At 45.2% G+C, this 23438-nt stretch overlaps 1 protein-coding gene across 2 annotated transcripts; it reads left to right on the top strand.

The window, feature by feature from the left end:
- The first annotated feature begins 1096 nt into the window (after positions 1-1096).
- On the top strand, positions 1097-21486 carry phaf1 (phagosome assembly factor 1). Of its 2 annotated transcripts, none has more exons than XM_075470741.1 (16): positions 1097-2241; positions 2334-2416; positions 6019-6102; positions 6188-6231; positions 8352-8431; positions 8520-8614; positions 10353-10417; positions 10550-10662; positions 12032-12165; positions 12313-12396; positions 14013-14095; positions 14216-14259; positions 14376-14422; positions 14680-14738; positions 14859-14931; positions 17033-21486. In XM_075470741.1, the coding sequence occupies exons 1-16, from the start codon at positions 2178-2180 to the stop codon at positions 17126-17128; spliced, it is 1248 nt and encodes a 415-aa protein (XP_075326856.1). In that variant the 5' UTR covers positions 1097-2177; the 3' UTR covers positions 17129-21486. The 2 variants fall into 2 exon arrangements, with proteins under 2 accessions (XP_075326856.1, XP_075326855.1); XM_075470740.1 differs by having other exon boundaries at positions 14373-14422.
- Positions 21487-23438: the final 1952 nt, after the last annotated feature.

The raw sequence follows: 23438 nt of genomic DNA, 5'->3' as shown, positions 1-23438 counted from the left end.
TTACTGTAAGTGATCTGCTCTGACGCTATTACTCTTATCTCGCAGAAATCTCCACGATTTTACACTATTTTACATACTACAAGACCCTGTGCCATATTTTATTTATTCGGTCATCTGTGCAATAATTCACGTCACTACTGTGCAATATATTTTCTATTTATGGTCAGACTATGTGCATACAATGTGTAATTAACACAAGTGTAATGCAATATGGGCAATAACTCAACCATAGTGCTATAACTTATTTTATTAAATTACTTATACATTAACGCACTCTTCTTACAAATACTTTGCACATATTTAAATTTTTTTTTTACATTTATTACTTTATTCTATTATTATTATATTTTTTGTTTTGTTCTTATGGCACCAAACAGACCAGGCCAAATTCCTCGTGATGTACAAATTACTTGGCAATAAAACCTTTTCTGATTCTTAACTCTCTTTACTTTGTATATCTTGTATAGCCTATATTCTTTTTTACACTTTGTTTTAGATTATTCTATATTAATTATATTTTAATTATATATTATATTAATTATTCTACATTATACTGTATTTTAGATTTATAGAGATCCTATGTGTGTGTTTGGAGCTACTGGGGACTTGAATTTCCCTGAGGGAGTCATCCCAAGGGATAAATAAAGTTGAGTCATGGGGCAAATAAACGTGAAATATTTACGTTTTTATTTAAAAAAAATAAATATGGACTTCGTCTGTAGTGTGATAATTAGCTTACTACTTTGATGTTTATAATAACCTAAACGTTTGAGATTTAAGCAAGTTATGTCTTGAATGTTTGAATGTTTCACCATCAACACAATGTTGTCGGCGAGAGAGCTGCCTGTGGTAAGATGGCGGCCATCTGCGGACGTTCGACTCCGTTGCCAAGCAACGCGGACGAGACATCTAGCCCATAGACATAATATACGTATATTATGTCTATGGGCTAGCCATTCTATACATATCTATGGTCAGTTTAATATTTGTTTAATCTAAAAAAAAAAAAAAAAGCAAAGTGGAGGGACGACTCAGAGGCTCTGATTGGACGCTCTTTATCAGCTGACCAAACGTCATCACGTAAGTTAAAGATGTGCGGCCGAACACAGGAAGTTGAATTATCAGCTGATCCTGCTGGCTGTTGTTGATGTCTGAAGTTGGTGTTGTTTGGACGCTGTGTCGCTCTTGTCTGCTCCTGACATTGAAGATACGGTAAAGGCTGAGAGGCGGACACGGCGTGCGTTCACCGGCTGACCAGTTTTTACGTGTTACGGGGAGTTACGGCGGAATTAGCTCACTGGCGGCGGCGGAGCTAGCTGCTCTGAAGCTAGAAAAAAGAAAGAAAAACAGCAACGACAGCCGACGGCTTCCCTTTGTTTAAAGTCGTGCCGGTGTGAATCGTGATATTAGTGTCCTCTGACTTGAATTACGGATATTTTTTTGCATTCATGTTATTTATATTTATACTTTTAACTGAGAGCACGGCGCCGTTGCAGTTAGCTTGGCTCGCTAACGTTAGCCGATAGCACGAAGAAGAAAACTGAAGATTTGATGCTTTCGTAACCGCCCGACGGTGAGAGGGCTGAGGGAATCACTATCTGTGTTTTTATGTGTCTTGACTGCAACTGAAATAGCTGAACTGAAGCCAAACAATGTTGGCTTTAGGAAACTGAAGCCTGTTGGTGAGTCCAACTTATCTTTCGGAGAATTCGCACCACTCAGCTGCGTGTTTTCAGGTTGTTATTGATTTGGGAAACCACACAAACAAGCTGCTGGTCGATTGACGGCTGACCTTGTGAGTAATTATTTCTGTGTGTTTTAGCTGCGTTACTTCTGCTGTGAACGTGTTTTGCCCCTGCTATAGGTGGGCGAACGCTGCGGACGCTGTTTTAACTATTTCACCCATTTAATTTGCTCTTCGGTGCCATTTAAACGTCAAAAAGTATTATGAGATAAAGACGGAAGGTTTCTTACTTCTAAGCACATACCGAGTAGCTGTTGGATGCTCGTGAATTTGGCAGCTTTAGATGCAGAAGCTGGTCGTTATGAATTGAAATAGTCACCAGATCCTGTTGTGAGACAGCGCTGTGATCAGGGAGAGCCAGCAGGAAGAGAGGGTCCCTCTGCGGGTCCCATTGTGTCTTGAGGTGAGGTGAGCTGCCCCCCACTACTTGCCAATGCTGGATCTGGAGGTGGTGCCTGAGAGATCACTAGGAAATGAGCAATGGGAATTCGCCTTAGGTGGGTGCTGAACAGAACAGAACACACCGAAAAATAAGTGAGGAAGAGAGTGGAAGCCTCATTTAGGACTGTGTGTGTGTCTTTGTTTTCAGGGATGCCATTTTCCCAGGCCATCTCTATCCTCCAGAAACATTGCCGCATCATCAAAAATGTCCAGGTGCTATACAGTGAACAGGTAAAGTTACTAAGAATCTGCTCTTTGGCGCTCTGGAGCCCGATCTCAGAAATGTTAATCGGCTCTTAGAAGAATTCCTTCTTTTTTTTGGGGGGGGCAGAAGCTGTGATGCTTCATGTTTTACCGTCTCAGAGATCTGAATGTTTCTCATAGTTTTTTAGTTGGATTAGTAACCACCGCAGTATTACAAAGAAAAGCCAACATACATTATGTTTGAGATCATTTCGAAGCTCCTGTTCTTTAAAGTTATCTGTCAAGATTTTCATCTGCTGAAGTTGGTGAAATCAGCTGATATCTTGATTATTGACATAAACACCCCGTTTTCTCAGTCATGTTACAGAACTGTACAACAGTCCCGATCAGCCTCATTTCTTCCAGACCTTCCTGTAACCTTTAAAGTGTCCTGATCAGCAGTTCTGCAGCTCTTTCGGAGTTTCTCTTTGGATATTTTCTGCTTCTTCCCTCATCTTCAGTCCAGTCCTTGTACCTGAGCATCTTCAGAGGAATGTGTTTTTTTTTTTTTTTTTTTGTCAAAGGGATAGTTCGCCTCTTTTGACATGAAGCTGTATGACATCCCATATTAGCAACATCATTTATGAACATCTTCTTACCCCCTGCTGCGTCCTGTGAGCAGAGTTCCAGTATTACTCTGTTGAACGCATATTGTTTTGAGAAGCAAGACGCTTTATTTTTTAAACCCCAGCCAACTAGCCGGACTACCTTCATCAACACCAAAACGAGGCTGGAACTCTGCTCACAGGACGCAGCAGGGGGTAAGAAGATGTTCAGAAATGATGCTGCTGATATGGGATGTCATACAGCTTCATGTCAAAAGAGGCGAACTGTCCCTTTAAGCCACTTAACTCTGAGCTATGAACCATTCACGCAGGAAAAAGGCTCCTAACTCAAGGGATGAACCAGTGTTGTGTCCACACAGAACAGACAACTGAGCAAAGAAGCCGTTTTAAACTGGATCTTTAGGCACTTTGTTCCCAGCAGCCTGTCACAGAGACACATCATTTGTTCCCATTTCTTTAGCTGCATGTGTGAAAAACAGCAAAGATAACACAGTGTGACAGACAGAAAACAGGATTTCTGCAGCAACAAGGTGATTCCCAAAGAGCTGTTAGCTGAAAACTTGGCCGGAGCTCAGAGCAGATATTCACTTTAAAGCTGCTGAGAGCTGAACTAACTCTGGTTCTGCCTCAGATTCTGGGTTTATGTTCATGTTGGAACATGTTTCAGGGAATCTCTGCAGCTGTTACCATGGAAACATCTGCAGATATTCACTTTAAAGCTGCTCAGAACTGAACTAACTCTGGTTCTGCCTCAGATTCTGGGTTTATGTTCATGTTGGAACATGTTTCAGGGAATCTCTGCAGCTGTTACCATGGAAACATCTGCAGATATTCACTTTAAAGCTGCTCAGAACTGAACTAACTCTGGTTCTGCCTCAGATTCTGGGTTTATGTTCATGTTGGAACATGTTTCAGTGAATCTCTGCAGCTGTTACCATGGAAACATCTGCAGATATTCACTTTAAGGCTGCTCAGAACTGAACTAACTCTGGTTCTGCCTCAGATTCTGGGTTTATGTTCATGTTGGAACATGTTTCAGTGAATCTCTGCAGCTGTTACCATGGAAACATCTGCAGATATTCACTTTAAAGCTGCTCAGACATGTTAAGCTTAAAGTCAGAACTTTCAGTGGCTCTTATTTAACCTGGTTACTATGGAAACTGATTCTGAACACACACCAGTTAAAGGTAGGGTAGGAGATCCTGGATTTTGAGTCCAGCGAAGCTGCATTTTGAAAATACACAGGTAAAAAGTCCCAACCCTTTTCTTCACTTTCCCCCCGAAGGCACGCCTCTAGAGTACATGAACGCGCACGAGCACAAAGGTGCACGAGCGCTGTTCTGACAGCAAGCATCGATCGCTGCCGTATTTAGTATTTAGTATGTGATAACTATACGTTTAATAATGCTAGGTGCTAGCCAAGCTGGCTCTAGTTTAGCTTCCTGCCAAGCTTCTGGAAGCGTAATTTGTTGACGGAGCAGGGTACGCGCACAGGGGGGGGAGGGGGAGGGAGGAGCAGATTGCAGTTTGATAGACGGCATCAGAATCCAATCATTGTGAACGGTCCGTTCACAATGATTGGATACTGTTTTTCCTAGATTGTACGTTCTAGAGGCCACTAAAACTTTTCATATTAATGTCAAAACCTTTAATTAATTGGTTGCAATGGGGGTGTGAAGAGTATTTCAAGCAATATGTAAAAAAATGTTCCAGAAAAAGATCCCCTACCCCACCTTTAAGTTTGATTAATTACTTTAATCAAAATCGGTCCTTTTCTAATATTTTATGAGCAAGCTGCAGAGTGACAGATTTCCAGCTGAATATCAAACCTGCAGAGCTGGAAGTTTGAAATGTCAGTTCCAGCTCGGCAAACTGTGTGAAACAGGAGCCAACATGTTTCCGTTTTATGCTTCAGATTCTGCAGCTAATGAAATGCAGAAAAATGTGTCGGTTGGTTTTAAATGAAGGAATATTCTGTTCGCTTTATGGATTTGGCCTGAATCCCAAATGTGTCGAAGCGGTTTTCTTGAACAGGCCTCGGGCTTAAAGGGACACTTTGTAATTTCTTCCCCCTTCTAGTGGTGCAATTTTATTTTGCAAAGTCGAATGAATTTGCTCTCTAGCGCCTCGCGTTTTCAAATGTGCGTTACAACTTCTTGAACTACGGCAGGCGGAATGTGGCAAGATTCAAGAAGCTATGGCTTCAGACTCAAGGTCCATAGAAACAAAAAGACATCAAGACACACAGTACAAAGGATTACATAACACACATACAATAACACTATAAATACAGATGACAGATAACATGTCAGATAACATAAGTTGACATAGCCTTTGGTGTGCAAACAATGCAATTAGTCATATTCCGGGAGTTACCAGAAGTGACGTCGACGCAGCGTTAGCGTTAGCAGCAGTGTGTAGTTGCTATCTGGAAAGTGTTCTTTTAAATAAACTCCCGGTAAACTTACAAACTTTCTAATGCCTCGTTTTGTGAGTTAAGAGCCTATGTGTACTACGGCAGAAGTTTGGTAACAATCAATGCATTATTAGTGGGATAATTTACGAGATAAAATCTATTTACCATTAGCGCCAGTAATAAGCCATTCGGCGGACGTGACGTCATTTCCGCTTGCAGGCCTGGCGTTGGGGAAAGCGCGATTCGAAGTGCTTTATGTCCCTCTCGGCACTTCGTCGTTTTTCATAGACCGGAAGGACATGGCAGCCTCCATAGAGCTTGCCCGCTCTATGTAGATACAGACAAGTTATTCTTCACTCAGGAGGATAAGTGAGATTGTTGACAGAGATAATTTTACACCAATGAGGACTAATTTATGAATGAATATGTTGATTTGAGCTAATAAATGACTTAATATATTACACAGTGTCCCTTTAAAAGGCAGAAACGCATCAGTCAGGGAAACTGCTTTGGAAACGGTGTGACCCAGGTGTAAGACAGATCTGTGCATGAGGGAGCGCTTCCCTGCCTCTCGTTGTGAATTAATGATTTGGTTTATCTCCCTCCAGACGCCACTCGGCCACGACCTCATACTGAACTTGACTCAGGATGGGATTAAACTGCTGTTTGATGCCACAAATCAGAGACTCAAGGTGAAAATCGTTGTTCTGGATGCTTAGCAGTGATGCAATGACTCCCCCGGTGGTAATGGGGCTTTTTTTTCCCTCCGTGTTACAGGTGATCGAAGTGTACGACCTGAGCAAAGTCAAGTTGAAATACTGGTGAGTAGAAATTTGAAGACGCTAAGATGTATGTAAACCTGTCAGACGACAGCCGAGTGAGCCTCTTAGCTACATCCTACATTACACGTCTTAAGGCTCTAGCATGGTTGCCGCGTCTGCGAGCGCGAGCGGTGTTGATGACGTCACGATTTTGTGCCGGCTATATACGGCGGCGCGAGTCGATGCGCCAGTAGTTGCAATCTTCTCCGTCACAGAGGTGTCGCTGCTACCTGAAGGTTAGCGCTGCTCTACAACCAGGAAAGTGGAGAAGAAAACAATGAAGAGCAGGAACTCTGTCATCAATGATGCTGCTGCAGTATCTGGGAGATGAAATGCTTCGTGTGTTTCTGTGTTTCACGAAGTTCGTGAGCCAAGACAATTCAGTCATTAGAGGTGAAGGTCTGAAGACCCCGGCATCACCACTTGGAGTGTCTGCCCTCTTCTTTGCCTTCACCTATCTGTCCCGTAGCTTCTTCCACACATTCTTACAGAACTCTCCCGCTTTCCCCAAAGTTCTGCCAATCTCTGTCTCTGTTTGAGACGCTACTAGGGATGGGAATTGATAAGATTTATACGATTCCAATTCCATTTTCGATTCTGCTTAATGATTCGGTTCTTTATCGGTTCCCTTATCGATTCTCATTTGGAGAAAAAGGACAACAAACCGGTCGATCAGCATCAACTTTGTTTATTTTAGAAGTAACACGAGTCATGACCTCACAAACCCAACAACGGTGAGGTCCACATTGGTCTATCCTGGCCTGGGTAATTTAACTCTTCCTGCTCTGGTGAAAGGAGAAGCTGGAGGTAGAGGTGAACTGGGGGTAGTACCACCAGCCTCTGGCTCTGAGCCAGTCAGGCTCTGTCTCTCATGATTTCATCTAAATGTAATGCCTGAGAAGGCATTCATTTAACCTTAACCGTTACTAACAGCAGCTTTTACAATGAGGCAAATGGTGCTAACATGATAGGCAGTGTTTGTTAGTTAGTTAGTTAGCTGCAGTGTTAGCCGAGGACATGCTAACGTTGCTAACGTTGCTGGGTTCAGATTCACCGACGTTAATCATTCATTCATAGTTATTGCATGTTGGTAGTATTTCCTGCCTTTAGGTGAAATATTCACTTTGCAAGTTGCCCTGTTGTCGTCTTTTTTAGGGATGTGTAATCAAACTTTCGAGCGCTTGTACCGCTTGGGCGCCATGTTTACTGTTGGCTGCTGGCTGCGCTGGACTCGCTACGCCCACTGGAATCGATAAGGGAATCGTTTGCAAAATCGCCAAACGATTCCAAGGAATTGAAACACTGGGAACCGGTTCTCAACAAGAACCGATTTTCGATTCCCATCCCTACGTACAGCTGCCTGTACAAACGCACCTCCTGACTGAGCCTGGTCTCACATCCGTCCGTCCGGTTTGTCGTTCTCGGCACAGCCGAGTTACCAAAATCGACTGGTGCACGACGACGCGCTGCGGCGTCTTTTCAAGGCGAGCGCCAGGCCTGAAACGTCATTTTAGACGTCACGGGCCACCACCGCCGTGAGCGACGCGTCAGCTTTAAATCCGCCTTTAGACGCCACTTTCATCTCCAAGTCTTCACTCTTGAGGCCTCAGTCTGCTTCTCCGTCAGCTCTCCGTCCTTTCGAAGTTCTCCGTCGGGATGTTGGCGCTACGTTAGACGACCCAATCTGACGACGTCTATGGTGAAAGTCGTTGATTGGTTGTTCACCTTCCGGCTCCGTTCCTCCTCACAGTGAACGATGGCGCCCGAGAGAGAAAGACTGTTGGTGGAGTTGGAGCTTGTTGATGTTGAAACGCAAATAATCTTGACCAAATGTTGCCCGGCACACAGTAAACTCTTTCAGAAATGGCGGTGTTGTTGTTCTGAGAGGAAGGAGCTAAACCGGAGAAGTGATTCCGGAAATGATGTCATTAGCCGACCAATCACAACCCTTGCGGACTCCGCGAGTGTCGACGGATAGATAGAAAGAGCGTCTCTGGGAGGGTCTCCGTAGGCGACCATAAATCAGCCTTTACAGATTGGCCTTCAGTCCATCTGCCTGCATTAATGTCTCTGATACTTATTAATGTGAGTTCCCTTAACTCGGACTGTGTGTGTTTCAGTGGAGTCCACTTCAACTCTCAGGCCATCGCCCCCACCATAGAGCAGATCGATCAGTCATTTGGAGCCACACACCCTGGAGGTACTTCACAAACAATCGCCTCTCAGATCGGATCTTCTTCTCAGACGTGTCGTCACACCTTTTATGACGTGTTGTCCTCTCCGTCCAGTTTACAATGCCGCAGAGCAGTTGTTCCATCTCAACTTTCGAGGACTGTCGTTTTCCTTCCAGCTGGACTCGTGGAATGAAGCTCCAAAATACGAGGTGAGCATGTTTGAGAAGAGCCGACTGGTTGTTTGCTCCCGTCTCGGGGGGGGGGGGGGGCATTAGCCTCCATGCAGACGGCGAAGGGGTCGAGCTCCGTTTGTGGCTGTTGGTCTTTATGAGCTCAGTGTTACCAGGTAAAACTGAGAGTTTATGTTCAGAAAATATTGACTGACATTTTATTTCAGTTATTACAGGTTCTATTTATATCGTTTAAGTCCGTTCAGTTCAAAGAAACTTTCCCAAACTTCTTAAACAACCAGCTTTTCTGTCTTTATACAGCCGCAGTTATTCCTCCTTTACTGTATGATGTGAATATCAGACTACAAATCACCATCATAAAACATGGAGTAAATGTTCCGACCTAATCCATCATTCTTTAACACAGGAGTTTATGGTATTATTTCATTTGAAAGCTCAGAAAACATTAAAGAATTGACTTAAATGATAAAGTTCCCTGTTAAACACCCATCTTTACAACATTTAAGCTGCATTGGTGTTAGTTTTGCTGTGTAATATGAGTTAGACGTGTTAAACTGTGAGTCTGTAAGTGGTTTTTGAGCCCCGGTGAAGTAAAACCTCCTCATGTCCCGTAACTTTTACTTTAAGCTGTCCGGACCTGATGCAGCACGTGTCGGTTATCATGGTCGGACTCCACCGCACGTCCTAATTTCTTCATTCGATTTTCTATCAGAATATCTCTTGCAGACATTTCTCCACAAACATTATGACCAAAGTCTTTTAAAGTCTGAAGCTTATCTGTAAACTTATTTCACAACCTCTGAGGAGCCGCCAGAGGTCAAATCTTACGCTTCTGTTGCAGATCATCGGCCTATTTCTTTATATTAAAGCGATCTTTGTGTATTGAAACTGTGGAAGTGACTTGCGCGTCGCACCAGGCCTGAAAGTTAGAAGCTCACATGTTGCATCAGGTTATGATGGGTCAGATAAATACTGCTGAGTCACTCAGAGTTCTGGGAAACGTATTTAGGGCAGGTACTTTGTCATAAGACTCTCCCGAACAGACCAGGAGAAACTCATCCATGCATTCATCTCCAGCAGACTCCATCACTGTAACGCTCTTTTAACTGGACTTCCCACAAAGAGCATTAAACATCTGCAGCTCATCCAGAACGCTGCTGCTGGAGTTTTAACCCGGACTAAGAGATCTGAACACATCACAGCAGCTTTAAAATCTTTACTCTGGCTTCCAGTCAGTCACAGAATAGATTTTAAAAGCCTGCTGATGGTTTACATCTGTGATCTGTTCAGAGAATATAAAGCCAGCAGAGCTCTTAGATCCAAGGACTCAGGTCAGCTGGTCCAGTCCAGAGTCCAGACTAAACATGGAGAAGCAGCATTTAGCTGTTATGCTGCAAACAAGTGGAACAAACTGCCAGTGGAGATTAAACTTTCACCAAATGGAGACATTTTTAAATCCAGCTTAAAGACATTTCTGTTCTCATGTGTCTATGCATGAAATCTGCACGCTATCTTTTAATTTATCTGGACTGTTGCTTGTTTTTAAATTCATTTAAATTATTTTATTTGTTTCTCTTTATATTCTTTTGTGTATTTTTAATGCTTCTTACACTCCCTGCTGCAATGCTTTTATTTTATGTGAAGCACTTTGAACTGTTTGTACATGAAATGTGCTACAAATAAATTTGATTTGATAAGACACTTTTAATGAGTGAATTCGGGGTTTAACTTTGCTCTGGGTTTGACCTCCCTGCAGATTCCTCACGGGGCCATGGTCAAGAGGATGCACATCTACACCGGCAACAACCTGCAGGAAACAAGGTACTTAACGGTCGTCCCATGAGGCGAAAGGAGACATCCCTGCTCGATTAATGTTTGTAGAGTTTCTGCAGTCATGAACCAGTAACAGAGTCAGGAACAGTCTCACAAATACTCTTACCTCTGTGTCCTCAGAGCTCCTGCAATGCCGTTGGCTTGTTTCCTTGGCAACATTTATGCGGAGAGTGTGGATGTACTGAGAGACGGAGCAGGTCCTCTGGGGCTCAAGCTCCGCCTCCTCACTGCAGGTAACCCCGATCTTCCTGAGTCTGGATGACTGGGAGCGTTTTATCCTTTAAAATGTAAAACACATTTAAAACGTCGGGCTCGTTTCAGTCACCTGTTCTGCAGCGCGGTCAACAGGTGGCGCCGTGGGCTCCGTCCCCCTGTGACTAATGAACAGAGTAGTGGACAAAGAAGACGAATTTAACCCCAGTATGATTTGGATTTGGGCTGTGAGTCACGTTCGTTCTCCAGAAGCAGAAACAGCTGATCGATCATTCATGGGATTTTTGCTACATTAGAACTCACAAAAACTTTCTTCCTCATTTTTACTCATCAGCTCTTTTGTAAAAGATAAAAAAAAACCACCTGGTGCGTGTTTAAAATCTTATTAACCCAATAAAAGATGTTTTTCTTCATTATTCCGTCTCAGGCCACCTTTTCAGAATGTACAACTTCATCATCCTTTATGAATGATATAAACTACGGCTGGGAGAGTTAACTCGTTAATTATTTAACGCTGATAAATATCTTATCGCGCATTAATGCAGGTTTTAATATTGATTTTATTATTGTAAAAGTCTTTTGCTCACAGGCTTTTATTTTGTAAAAGTCTGTTGCTCACAGGCTTTTATTTTGTAAAAGTCTGTTACTCACAGGCTTTTATTTTGTAAAAGTCTGTCGCTCACAGGCTTTTATTTTGTAGAAGTCTGTTACTCACAGGCTTTTATTTTGTAAAAGTCTGCTGCTCACAGGCTCTTATTTTGTAAAAGTCTGCTGCTGTCTGCTGTGGAACAGGAAAAGAAAGTAATCGGCGGATCCACCAAACATGGAGAAGGGTACGGAACTTTTACTCGGCCATTTTCATTTTAAAGTTCTTCCAGACGGCGGAGTCGACAGAACCAAAGTCATCTGTAAACTCTGCCAAGTTGAATTGTCTTCTCAGCGTAGTAGTTCCAGTCTGAAATATCACTTAAAGGCAAAACACACAACTGATAGCAGCAAGTCATTCAAGGAAACAGACAGTGGAGCGAGGCTTCTACATAAAACCTACAGAAAGATGCTGATGTTAAAAGTGTGTTTGCACAACAAATGTTATGGCACTTTCATTCATATGGCAGCACATTTAAAATAAAGCTAAATGCTAAAAGCTATACACTACTTTTGGATTCATTTTTAGATTCTGCGTACAAATGAGATTAATCGTGATTAATCAGGGAAATCATGTGATTAATTAGATTAAACATTTTAATCGTTGCCCAGCCCTAATATGAACTGATCCAAACGCACGCATCACATCAGCAGCTGTGATATACATGAATGGACCTGTTGAGCTTTGGCAGTGAGACTGGCTTTAGCTGCTGTTGGAGACTGAATCTGCAGTCTCTTCTGCAGGTTGTGGTCTCGGTGCGATGGCTGATGCTAAAGTCAGGTCCCTGGAACGGAGCATCTTCTTTGGAGATTCCTGTCAGGATGTTCTGGGCGCTCTCGGATCGCCGCATAAAGTCTTCTACAAGTCCGAGGACAAGGTCGGAGCTCTTTCATGTTCCCAGAATGACTTTGGTCTTGACTGAGCTTTTCAGATGTTTCCTTAAAGCACATCCAGTGTTCTGATGAGTTCTCATAAATGTGTGTGTGTGTGTGTGTGTGTGTGCGTGTGTGTGTGTGTGTTGTAGATGAAGATTCACTCTCCATCACCTCACAAGCAGGTTCCCTCCAAATGTAACGACTACTTCTTCAACTACTTCACCCTGGGAGTGGTACGTGCACTCACCCCGAGCGTGTGTTTACCTTTTGTACACTCTGAGTTTTATTATTATTCATGACCAGAGGTGGGCAGAGCAGCTAAAAACTGTCCTCAAGTAAAAATACTGTTACTTCAGAATAATATGACTCAAGTAAAAGTAAAAAGTAGTCATCCAAATAATTACTTGAGTAAGAGTAAAAAAGTGCTCGGTGAAAAAACTACTCAAGTACTGAGTAACTGCTGAGTAACGTCTGATTTATTTGTTAACACAAGCATTCAATCAGACAGTCAAACATACTAAATAATCATCTTTAGGCAAATTAGAGTTCATCCAATTGATAAAATAAATTAAAATGAATTCATTAATTACAAAATAGCTTAAATTAAAGTAATCCAGGTAAATTCAGGTACTTTGATAAAGAATAAAAGAGACTTAGGAAATGTTTAAAACATATGTAACCCATATGTAACCTAAAAAACAAACATTCACCTATCCATGGGGGAAAAACGAGTTTAGGAAACTTAGCGCTACATGTTTCCTCAAGTTAGATGTTGAGTTTCTGCTGAAATGTGCGTTTGTTTTGGTTGACACAGAAGACACATAATGTAGCTGCTGTTTCTCACTCTTTGTAAGGTAAACATGCTTTCAGTATGAGGCCTCGTCTGCGTCTTCATTTCCCACCGTTGGTTCTGACATTTTTCATCTGTTTCTTTGTTTGTTTGCTACGACTGCTAATGCTAAAGCTAACCCGTCCCGCCGCTGAGATCGAGTACGGTCACGTGACCAGACTGCACGGCTGCGTCTGATTGGTGGAACACAGTCAGGTGGTAGAGCCTTTGGCGGAAGTCTCTCTCTCTGTCAGAATAAAACATTAAAACGAGGCGTACGCGGGGGGATAAAAATAATGAGGCGTAGAATACCAAAGAGGTAAGAAGAGAAGTAACCAGCTCATTGTAGCCTAATGTAGCGGAGTAAGAGGACAGTTTCTGCTGCACACATCTACTCAAGGAAAAGTAACTGGTTACTACCCACCTCTGTTCATGAGTGTTGATGGATTTTAATGTTTTGTATGAGAACAGTGATGTGAGGTAAAGCTTTAAAGAATTGTTGGCTGCAGCACAGTAAGTACTGCTGGTTGTCGTGGCGAGCAAAGGGCATAAACATGTTCCTGGCAGGTGGATAAAAGCGAGTATCTCTTACTGTTATCCGGTGTTGACTGAAATGTTGAGTTCCAGCCAGTGAAGTCGGTAAACAAATGGTCAGGAAACATTCCTCGGCCAAAGGTTACAGTGAGGAGTTTTCCATCCAATCACATCCCGGGTTGCTGGTTTTTTTTGGACCAGCTGTGTGTGAAACGTGGGGTCTGTCCCTGCCAGCTGGATTTAGACCTTTTTGGGTCGCTGTAACTGAATTCCTCTGACCTGTTTGGTCGGTTTGGTCTGGGGAAAGTAAACAAGCTGAACTCATCTGCTGCAACTGTTCGGATCATCTAAAAAAAGAAGCGTGAACAAGGCCCCATGTGGGGGCAGCAGTCCTGCCTCTATCTGTGTTTACCCCCCCGGTGTTTGCAGTAGATAGTCTGCTCACACTTACAGGCACATGATGCTGAAATAATCTCGTCTTTTCAGGATATCCTGTTTGACTCAACAACTCACCTGGTGAAGAAGTTTGTCCTCCACACCAACTACCCTGGACATTACAACTTCAACATGTAAGTGTCTTCTGTCCTTCTCTTGATCTGCCATCACGCGTTATTCTTCATTTCTCTCCGATCTACTGTGACGTTTTAGTCCCCGTTTCCACCGTTTCATTGTGGTTGTGTCTGTCGCAGATATCATCGATGTGACTTTAAGATTCCACTCGTCATCAAAAAAGGTGAGGTGTCACTTACCTGATCAGGACCGATGTGTTGATGCTATGATGGGATTTCTTTAAGAATCCTCCTTTAACATGATGTCATTTTCTGTTTTTGACTCCGTGCTCGTTAGAAGGAGCTGATTTTCAGACCGAGGACTGCATCTTAACCACCAACAGCAAGGTCAGTTATGGACCTCTAACGTGCTGAGTCATCAGTGCTCTGATGTTGTCTGCTTATCTCCACACCTTTTTGGAAACTCACAATCTATAAAAAAAAATGGCAAACAGACACTTTTTGTATTGAAACAAGATGATCAAGGCTCTTAAATCTGTTTTGTTCAGGTGAAGCTTTTCACGCAGGTGTAATGACCCTGTGATGGACGGGACATGTTTTTATTTACCTGTCTGAAGCCGTCTCCAACTCTGTGTTTCTCCCAGTGGGATCAGGTTCAGGAACTGCTGGGCCACCCCATGGAGAAGCCCGTCGTGCTCCACAGGTAAGTGAAGCACGTACAGAGCGCCGCCCGGATGGATCCCAGCCACGTTTCAGATGCGCTGCTGCTCCTTCGCTGCCTGTGAAACTGCACGAATGTGTTCATCAGATGTTTGCTTCGCAGGTCCTCATCAGCCAATAACACCAACCCGTTCGGCTCTACGTTCTGCTTCGGACTGCAGAGGATGATCTTTGAGGTCAGAACCTTTTTGTTTGAGGTTGGAGTGTGTTCACTGAGTCTGCAGCTAACCTGAGGCACAGCTCAGCAGACTTCTGAAGAAGCGCTTCAGTTTCTTTTCTCGGGTGGCCGAGCGGCCGGATGAACCGGGTTAAATCAAATGTTTGTGAGTTTCATCAGAGTCTGGGGTGAATTCTGCAGAAAAGATGTGAAACACTGATCACCTGGTTTGTAGTAAATAAACTCCCCTGCATTTTGTCATCAGCAGATGGCGCTAAAGCCCGTAAGACTCAGACTAACTTCACTGAGGCTCTGAATGGGATTGGGCTGGACTCGGTCTTATAGAGGGGTTCTGAGCTCTGATATCCCGGGGAACTCTGGGTAGAACTGCCGCAAACTGCCCTCTTTTTGTAACGCTGCGTTACTCGCGCGAGTAAACAACGAGCAAATTTTCGCTCAAGGGGCTATTTGGCGCCATTCCCTCCATTTCATTCTCTCACCAACCATGGCTGATATAAGTACCATCGCGTCCTTGTACCTGCTGCGGCAGTCCGAGATTCGTCGGAAACGCACACGGCGTCGTGTCTGGGTCAGTGACATCATTCGGAGGCGCGCTCAGCTCGGATAATTTCACCGCCTTCTCCAGAAGTTGCGTCTGGATGACGGCCGCTTCCAGCCGTATTTCAGGCTCACCGGGACCCAGTTTGATGACCTGCTCGGGAGGATCGGTGCCGTGATCTCTCGACAGGACACCAACTACAGGCGCTCCATTTCAGCTGCGGAGCGCCTGTCCATCTGTCTCCACGTCACTGTGGTCCAGAATCTCAACGCCGATAGGCTGTCGTGACGCGAATATTTCGCCAAAGTTGGATTTTCTGAACTCGCGCGAATTCGCATCTTTTCACTCGCGCGGCGGCATTCGCCTCATTCACGCCGCCGGCTCGAATCCGCGTCTATTCGCCTCTTTGCATTGACTTTGTATGTAATCACGTCGTGCAAACAATTCCGGTCTGAACGCACCGTTATGCTGCGTGTACACCAAGGGCGACCTACGCTGGAGAAGCTTCGCTTGAGAATTTGCTTTGGTAGCTTTGTTCGCTCGTGACGTCACATTTGGAATGTTTAATTTTTAAAGGCCCCGCGGAAAAGAACAAAGGAGGAAAGAGAGGGCAGGGACACGAATAAACGTGTTGTTATTTACAATTTGTTATACAAGATATACATCACGTTACAAATGATGTAAAACTACATTAGGTACACCTGAGAAGAGCAAGAATAGCAGAGGCAGCTGTGACAATAAAATAAAATCCGAAATAAAACTTAATTGCAGTGAGAAAGGTATGCGTGGGGTTACTGCACTATTGTATTGAAGCACTCGACACGGCACTTGCAACAGTCTCAGGATTAAACGACTATTGTTTGGATAGGAACCAAAGTTTCTGTTTCCGCGAACCCCGCGGATTATTGGTTTTCGCCGAGCCGCGTCATAGCTCATTACCATAATGTTAGCTTGAGTTTAATCGCTGGAATCCGCTCTGGTAGCGCAGTTCTCTCACCCTCCAAAGAGAAACAATGATTTCCGGCGCTCAGGTAGCGTAGGTCGCTCTTGGTGTACACGCAGCATTAGGATGCCTCTGGGATTCTTCTTTTGGACGTTTCCCAGGCGCATCCAGATTTGAAAAGGCCCAAAGGTCGACCCAGAATTCCCTGCTCTGACCTCCTCAGCCTGTCGGCACGGCGACCCGATAAGCAGAGCAAGGTGAACAGTTCTGAGAAAGGAAAGCTTCTCGGTTCATCTTGTTCTTCCAGCAGAACCTGGTTTAAAAAAAAAAACTTAAAAAAAAAAGGTTTTCCTGGGTGAACATGTAACATTTAGGAAGGATTAATTGGAACCTTTATTGATCCCAGCATGTGTGATTGGTCACCTTTTCTTTTGACCCGTTACATGGCAGACTGAGCAGCTGCCACCGGCGTAGCTGCCGGTGGATCAGAACCATGTGGAGTGGGGAAACCTCCAGGTCCAGCTCGGTACGCTTCAGGCGTGTTGTGGGCTTTAAGCTCAGGACGGGAACGGGAAGCCCAACTCCCAGAACCTGCTGACTTTGTGTTCTCCTCCTCAGGTGATGCAGAATAACCACATAGCATCGGTGACCCTCTACGGTGCTCCACGGACCACCAGTCAAGCCCGACCCGAGACCAGTGGTAGTTCCCACTGAACAAGTAACCAGAACCGCATCCTTTCTGGCCCGACTCGAGTCCAGTTCTTTCTACTGACTGAATTTCTAACCCAGAGCCAGATTCTTACACAAGCTGATCTAACCGAACAAAGTTGCTCCGGCCCAGCTCAGATGCTTTAGAAACAAATCGGACCCGACGTTTTTTTCAGCTTTTCCTGTCAGGTTCTGAGATCTATTCTTCCAATCCGGTACGCCCAAAGCCAGCACGGTCAGAATATTTCAGGACTCTGAGACCCGCTGGAGCTCGGAGCTCTGAGCTGGCAGAGCTCAGCTGCTTCCTGCTGCCGCCCAGAACCACAGAAACCGCAGGGCGGCGCCGCCAGCGGAACCAGACGATCACATCATGGGGCGGGGGGGGCGGGGTTTAACGGCTCCATCCACCAACCACACTGCCAGTCCTTCAGGAGAAGAACCGATGGTTCAGTTCAGAGAGACGGGCGCCAGAACCGGGCCGGTCGAACCTGAAGTGGGTAGAAGGATCCAAACATCCATCACCACCTCCCCCGATGTTGTCCCCCCGCCTCCTCCTCCTTCCTGCGCCGCCTGTGAACGCCGCCCGCTGCGGGCGCCGCCTGTAGCTCCGCCCCCTGCTCCGCCCCATGCTCCGGGCGCCGCCTGTAGCTCCGCCCCCTCGCGTACACCCTCTCACAGAAGCGTCTGCATGTGTCGGGCTGCTTTCACTGACATTTCAGCGGACTTTAATTCAAACGCACACGCAGCATTTCAGCCCCCGTCTCTGGTACCAACCGTGCCCCCCCCCCCTCGGTCACCGTGACAACCCCTCTCATCCTGGATTCCATTTAAATCCATTTTTACATTTGCACTAGTTCCACACCTTTTTACTTGATTGTGCCCCGTCCTCTGAGATGGACACGTGTCGAACATCTGGAGCGATAGTGCTAGTGTGTGTGTGTGTGTGTGTGTGTGTGTGTGTGTGTGTGTTTTCTCCGTGGCCGTCCCACGGCGCCGTGTCCTCCATCTTTCCTCGGCGCTCTCTTCTTCTCTGCTTCTGGTCGATGCATTTCACGGCGGCTCTCCGTGCGTTTTCTTTTAATTTGCCAAATGCTGTAGCCAAAGATGTTCCAGATGTTTTCACGTGGTCAGAACCTGTCCCACGGGGGGAGCTGGCTGTTGGCAGTCTCCTGCGTCATTTCGGCGGCGACGCCTCTGAATCGGCCGCTGCTCACGGTTGCCTCGGTTACAGTCCGTCAGCGAGCTGTGATGCGGAGAACGAGCGTCCTTTCTCTGTGGATGAACCCGTTTTGGGGAACATCGTCAGTCATTCCTTCGTCTTAACGTGAGAGCAGTTTGCATCTCCCTCCACGTGTGTAAACTTTTAATTACAATAAACTGTGTTTATTCTAATACACCAATAATCTTTTATTGTTCCTTCGTACAAATGTTTTATGTTCTCATTGTTGCTGAATTAATTATCGTTTCTATCGACATGTTTGGAAGTCAGGGCCATTATATTTGATAAAATGTTGGGCGCTCGGAGTCGCTCGGGCGTCGTTTTTTTTGTACATTTGTAACCAATCGGTGAAAAAAATTAAAACGATTTTTGTCTCATTAAAATCAACATGCAGCACAAGCTTCTGACCAACAGCAAAAAGAGAAGATGTTTTCATCAAACTAACATTTAGAGTGTCCACATTTTCTTCTCGGTTTCTAATCGCATGAAAAAGAAAGTGAACCCTCTTTCAGGTTTTATGTGTCAGCACAAAAGCTCCCCAGCAGGTGTTAAAACTCAATCAGTCCAACCTGAGATCAACACGTGACGTATTAGACTGCGTCCTGTGTGTCAGAAACTAAGTGAACCCCTGATCCAGCAGCTGGTAGCAGCAGTGAGAGATAAACTAAGTGAACCCCTGATCCAGCAGCTGGTAGCAGCAGTGAGAGATAAACTAAGTGAACCCCTGATCCAGCAGCTGGTTTCCTGTGGGACGTCCTCAGTCTCTCTCTGGTTGAGGAGGAATCTTGTTCCCACTCTTCTCTCCAGCTGCTTCAGCTCATTGAGGTTTGCAGCTTCCGTTTCCTCACAGCTCTCTGAAGGTCCCACCACAGCATCTCAGTCAGGCTGAGGTCTGCAGAACCAGCCCAGATCATCAGGCCTCCACCACCGTGCTTGACAGCTGGTGTGAGGTGTTTGTGCTGATATGCTGTGTTTGGTTTCCTCCAAACGTGCTGCTGTGTATTATGAGCAAACATCTCCACTTTGGTCTGCTCTGTCCAAAGGACATTGTTCCAGAAGTCTTGTGGTTTGTTCAGATGCAGCTTTGCAAACCTGAGCTGTGCTGCCATGTTCTTTTTAGAGAGAAGAGGCTTTCTCCTGCAGCCCTTCCACACAAGCCATACCTGTTCAGTGTGTTTCTAACTGTGCTGTCATGACCTTTAACCTTTAACATGCTAACTGAGGCCTGCAGAGTCTGAGATGTAGCTCTTGGGTTTCTGACCTTGGGGTGACCTTGCTGGGACGTCCACTCCTGGGAAGATTGACAGCTGTCCTGAATGTTTTCCACTTGTGAATAATTTTTCTCTCTGTAGAACGATGGACTGTGTTCAAAACTACATACTGCATACAGCATACTACATACTACATACTGCATACTGATCGATCAGACAGTATGCAGAGCGTTTACCCACAATGTATCTCGCTCCTGCCCGAGCCGAAATCAGCCGGCCTGAAGCTGATTTCCCTTAAGCTCTAAACTCTGTAAACTTTAGCAACATTTGAAACATTTTCAGGTGAGAAAGTAGTCGTTTAGATCCCCAACGTGTTAAAAACCTGACAAAATACCGGCTGTTTACAATTTTGTTCCCACGAATTCGGCGCTACTAAAGCTAGCCGCAGTGAGCAACGCACTTCCAGTTATTTTCACAAAATAAAATACCCGTTGCCTTTTATCATAGGGAAAGCCATTACCATACAATTGGTGCTTTTGTTTTGAAAACAGGAAGTGAACCTACCCTCGTTGTAGCTAGCTTGAAACTGCCGTTTTGACAGGAAATGACGATCGGCGACGTCACGTTACGTTGCATCTTGGGTACTTCATCCGGGAACTTCTCGCTTACTCAAACTCACATACTAACTCAGAAAGTTAGTATGAGTAGTAGGAGTAGTATGCGGTTTCGAACACAACCTTGGACTCCAGATAGTTTGGAAATGGCCTTATAACCCTTCCCAGAAGCAGCTGCTTCTCTGAGATCATTGCTGATGTCTTTCCTCCTTGGCATCGTGTTAACACACACCTGAACGCTGCAGAACTTCTGCTCACACTGACCTTTAGTTGCTGTGGAAGCAGTGAGACGCTCACATTTGTTGATCTGAGGCTGAGTTTTCCTCATTTTAACACCTGCTGAGGATCCGATCGTTTCTTAAATCTGATTCGTTAAACATCAGAGTTGAAAGAGGCCGAACTTCTTTTTCTCGACTGTAGTTTCTAACCAACTTTAGATGTTTCCACAGTAGAGGAGCTGTTCTTTTAAACATCTTTTCATGTACCTTAATGCTGATGTACAGATGCTGTAAATAGCTGTGTGCACGTATTCTGTGTCGTCTTCTTTCCACAGTGGAACGGCTCGGCTTTCCCTCGGCCTCTGGCTGCCTATATTAGTGTTTCTGATTCATTTAAACTCCGAAGTTTTCTGCTCACAGCTGATAAATTGGAAATGTTTTATTGATTCCAGACTTCTGAGTGTTGAGACATCTGAGTGGGCAGTGGGTGGGGGGGCTGCAGGCCTGGAAAACCAGATTTTATAGGTTGTTCCAGTTGTTTTCACCTCTTGAACAGCTTTATTGTCCCCCCGCTGAGGTGTGGCCAGATGTGTCCCCAGTGCGTTTCTCCATGTTTTTGCTTCGAAGATGGACGGCGGTTCCGTCTCTGAACACGGCTCCCCCGCTCTGGTTCTGGCCGGTTTCAGGCCAAAAGCAGAAGAATTAACTGTCATGGACGCTCGACTCCAGACATTTTAAAGCAAATGTAGGAAAATCGAGAAAAAGCAAAACTGTTGAACATTGTGCCTCATCTCCCACCGAGCCGGTCTTTGACTTTTATCTCCTGTAAAAGTGAATCTCCCTGTAGAGTGTGTGTGTGTGTGTGTGTGCGTGCACGTACGTGCGTGTGAGAGTCGCAGCACGAGCAGCCAGCTGCAGCACGGCGTGACGGCCATCTTGGTCCTTTTCCGTGTGACTTTAAGCACCCGGAACATTGATCCGTGGACTCGGTGCTGATCAGGGCTGCCTCCGCCCTCTGCTAAAGGTGATCTCATCGGTCATTCTTGGCCCAAACTCAAACGTTAAAGGGATAGTTCGCCTCTTTTGACATGAAGCTGTGTAACATCCCATATCAGCAACATCATTTCTGAACATCTTCTTACCCCCTGCTGCGTCCTGTGAGCAGAGTTCCAGCCTCGTTTTGGTGTTGATGAAGGTAGTCCGGCTAGTTGGCTGGGGTTTAATAAATAAAGCGTTTTGCTTCTCAAAACAATATGCGTTCAACAGAGTAATACATTTGCATCACAAAATGGTTCTCCAGGAAAAAGTCAGACCTCACATCTCTTGGCGCTTGTAACACCTCATCCTGACTGAGCGCGAGCGAGCGATAAAGTGACTTTTCAATCAGCCTGTCCTCACAGGCAGCGAGCGATGTCGCTCCGTCCAGCGATCACGCCGCCCTCTTATAAAATCGCCCGCGCTGTCTCTATCTGGACGACATTTGGCGGCGGCGGCCCGTTCTCATTGGTTGAAATGAACACGCTGCTTCCTGTTGACAAGCTAGTTAGCAACAGGTTAGCATCACTCAGGGAATAACGGACGAGGAGAAGCCGATCTTTGCCGTGGAACAGCACCCGATGGTTTATGACCCCAAGCACCCGAACCACAAAGATCTGAACCGAAGGGAGCCGGAGAACTCGCTGTTTCAGGTGAGAACTTTCTGAACCGATAGAATCACTCCCGACAAAATCATCACGCTGCATATCAGGACGTCCTCGCCAAATTTCGTCGTCGTATTGCGTCAGTTTCGCTCGCTTTCAGTCAGGATGAGGTGTTACGGTGTTTGCTGCTCGGTCTGCACAGCAGGCAGTGATACGAAGGGAGAGAAAATAGGGCCAAGAGATTGTGAGGTCTGACTTTTTCCTGGAGAACCATTTTAATGCAAATGTATTACTCTGTTGAACGCATATTGTTCTGAGAAGCAAAACGCTTTATTTTTTAAACCCCAGCCAACTAGCCGGACTACCTTCATCAACACCAAAACGAGGCTGGAACTCTGCTCACAGGACGCAGCAGGGGGTAAGAAGATGTTCAGAAATGATGTTGCTGATATGGGATGTTACACAGCTTCATGTCAAAAGAGGCGAACTGTCCCTTTAAGATGCTGACAGAGGAGGAAAAAAGATTCTGGTTCTGAACCCGGCCTAGCCCGGCAGACGGTCCGGTTCCCGTGTTAAAGCTCTGCTGCTGTGGGCTGCCGGGGACTTTAATCCCACCCAAACTCAGGTGGGCACATCGCAGAAAAACCAGTGAATGTTTGCGTCTTCTTTCATGAGTGATGCATTTATAACGGACGATTCCACTCAGTTTGATCTGAGGCTCCGTGTTCTCGGTGTCATCTGTTCTGTTGCCCATCTGCCCCCCCACCCCACCTCTCTGTCTGTCTGTGGAGGCAGTATATTTTAAACCCCATTTCTGGAAATGGGGGGCCGTTAATGAAAGCTTGTGAAACTCATCGGAGTGTGTCATTTTATATTTGAAATAACTTTGTGAATGAAGAAATGAGTCGATTTATCCAGCATGTCCACTGAAACGAGGCAATAAGAAAAGCATGCGATGCAGAGACGAGCGTCGGACCGACGGAGAGCTGCGCTGCAGCGAGACGCTCGGGGGAAATAACTCCAACAAAAAAAACTCCGACGCAACATTCGGACTTCTGAAAAACAGATGCTCGCTGTTCGTCGGCATCAAAGTTCATGATCTGTGTGTGCAAACAGGAAATGAAAAATAATAATAAAATGTGGCTGTGAAAAGATGTGAGGCTCTCCTTTCTGTTTGCACGAGTAAAACAAAAAGTTTCCAGGGAGTGAATAACGCTTGAATAAAAACAGGAAAGTACACAAAACAAGAGCTGAAAGTGAGACGTTTTATTATTTCATGAACAAAATCTGACGGCAGCTGGAGGAACATGCTGAAAATACTCCGCTTGCTTGGCAACAGGAAAGAGCACCTTAGAGAGGTAGAGTCTTTTGGCGTGTTTCCACTATGCAGTCCGGTACGGGTCGGTTCAGAACG

The sequence above is a fragment of the Odontesthes bonariensis genome, chromosome 7, assembly GCF_027942865.1.
Source record: "Odontesthes bonariensis isolate fOdoBon6 chromosome 7, fOdoBon6.hap1, whole genome shotgun sequence".
Classification (NCBI taxonomy): domain Eukaryota; kingdom Metazoa; phylum Chordata; class Actinopteri; order Atheriniformes; family Atherinopsidae; genus Odontesthes; species Odontesthes bonariensis.
This window is presented reverse-complemented; position numbering and strand designations above follow the sequence as displayed.

What these genes read in the sequence shown, in the direction of transcription:
- phaf1 (XM_075470740.1), top strand. Translation starts at nt 2,178, where the DNA reads ATGCTGGATCTGGAGGTGGTGCCTGAGAGATCACTAGGAAATGAGCAA. An exon ending in CCACAAATCAGAGACTCAAG is followed by an intron (nt 6,103 to 6,187) that starts GTGAAAATCGTT and finishes TCCGTGTTACAG; the next exon opens with GTGATCGAAGTGTACGACCT. An exon ending in TGCAGAGGATGATCTTTGAG is followed by an intron (nt 14,932 to 17,032) that starts GTCAGAACCTTT and finishes TCTCCTCCTCAG; the next exon opens with GTGATGCAGAATAACCACAT.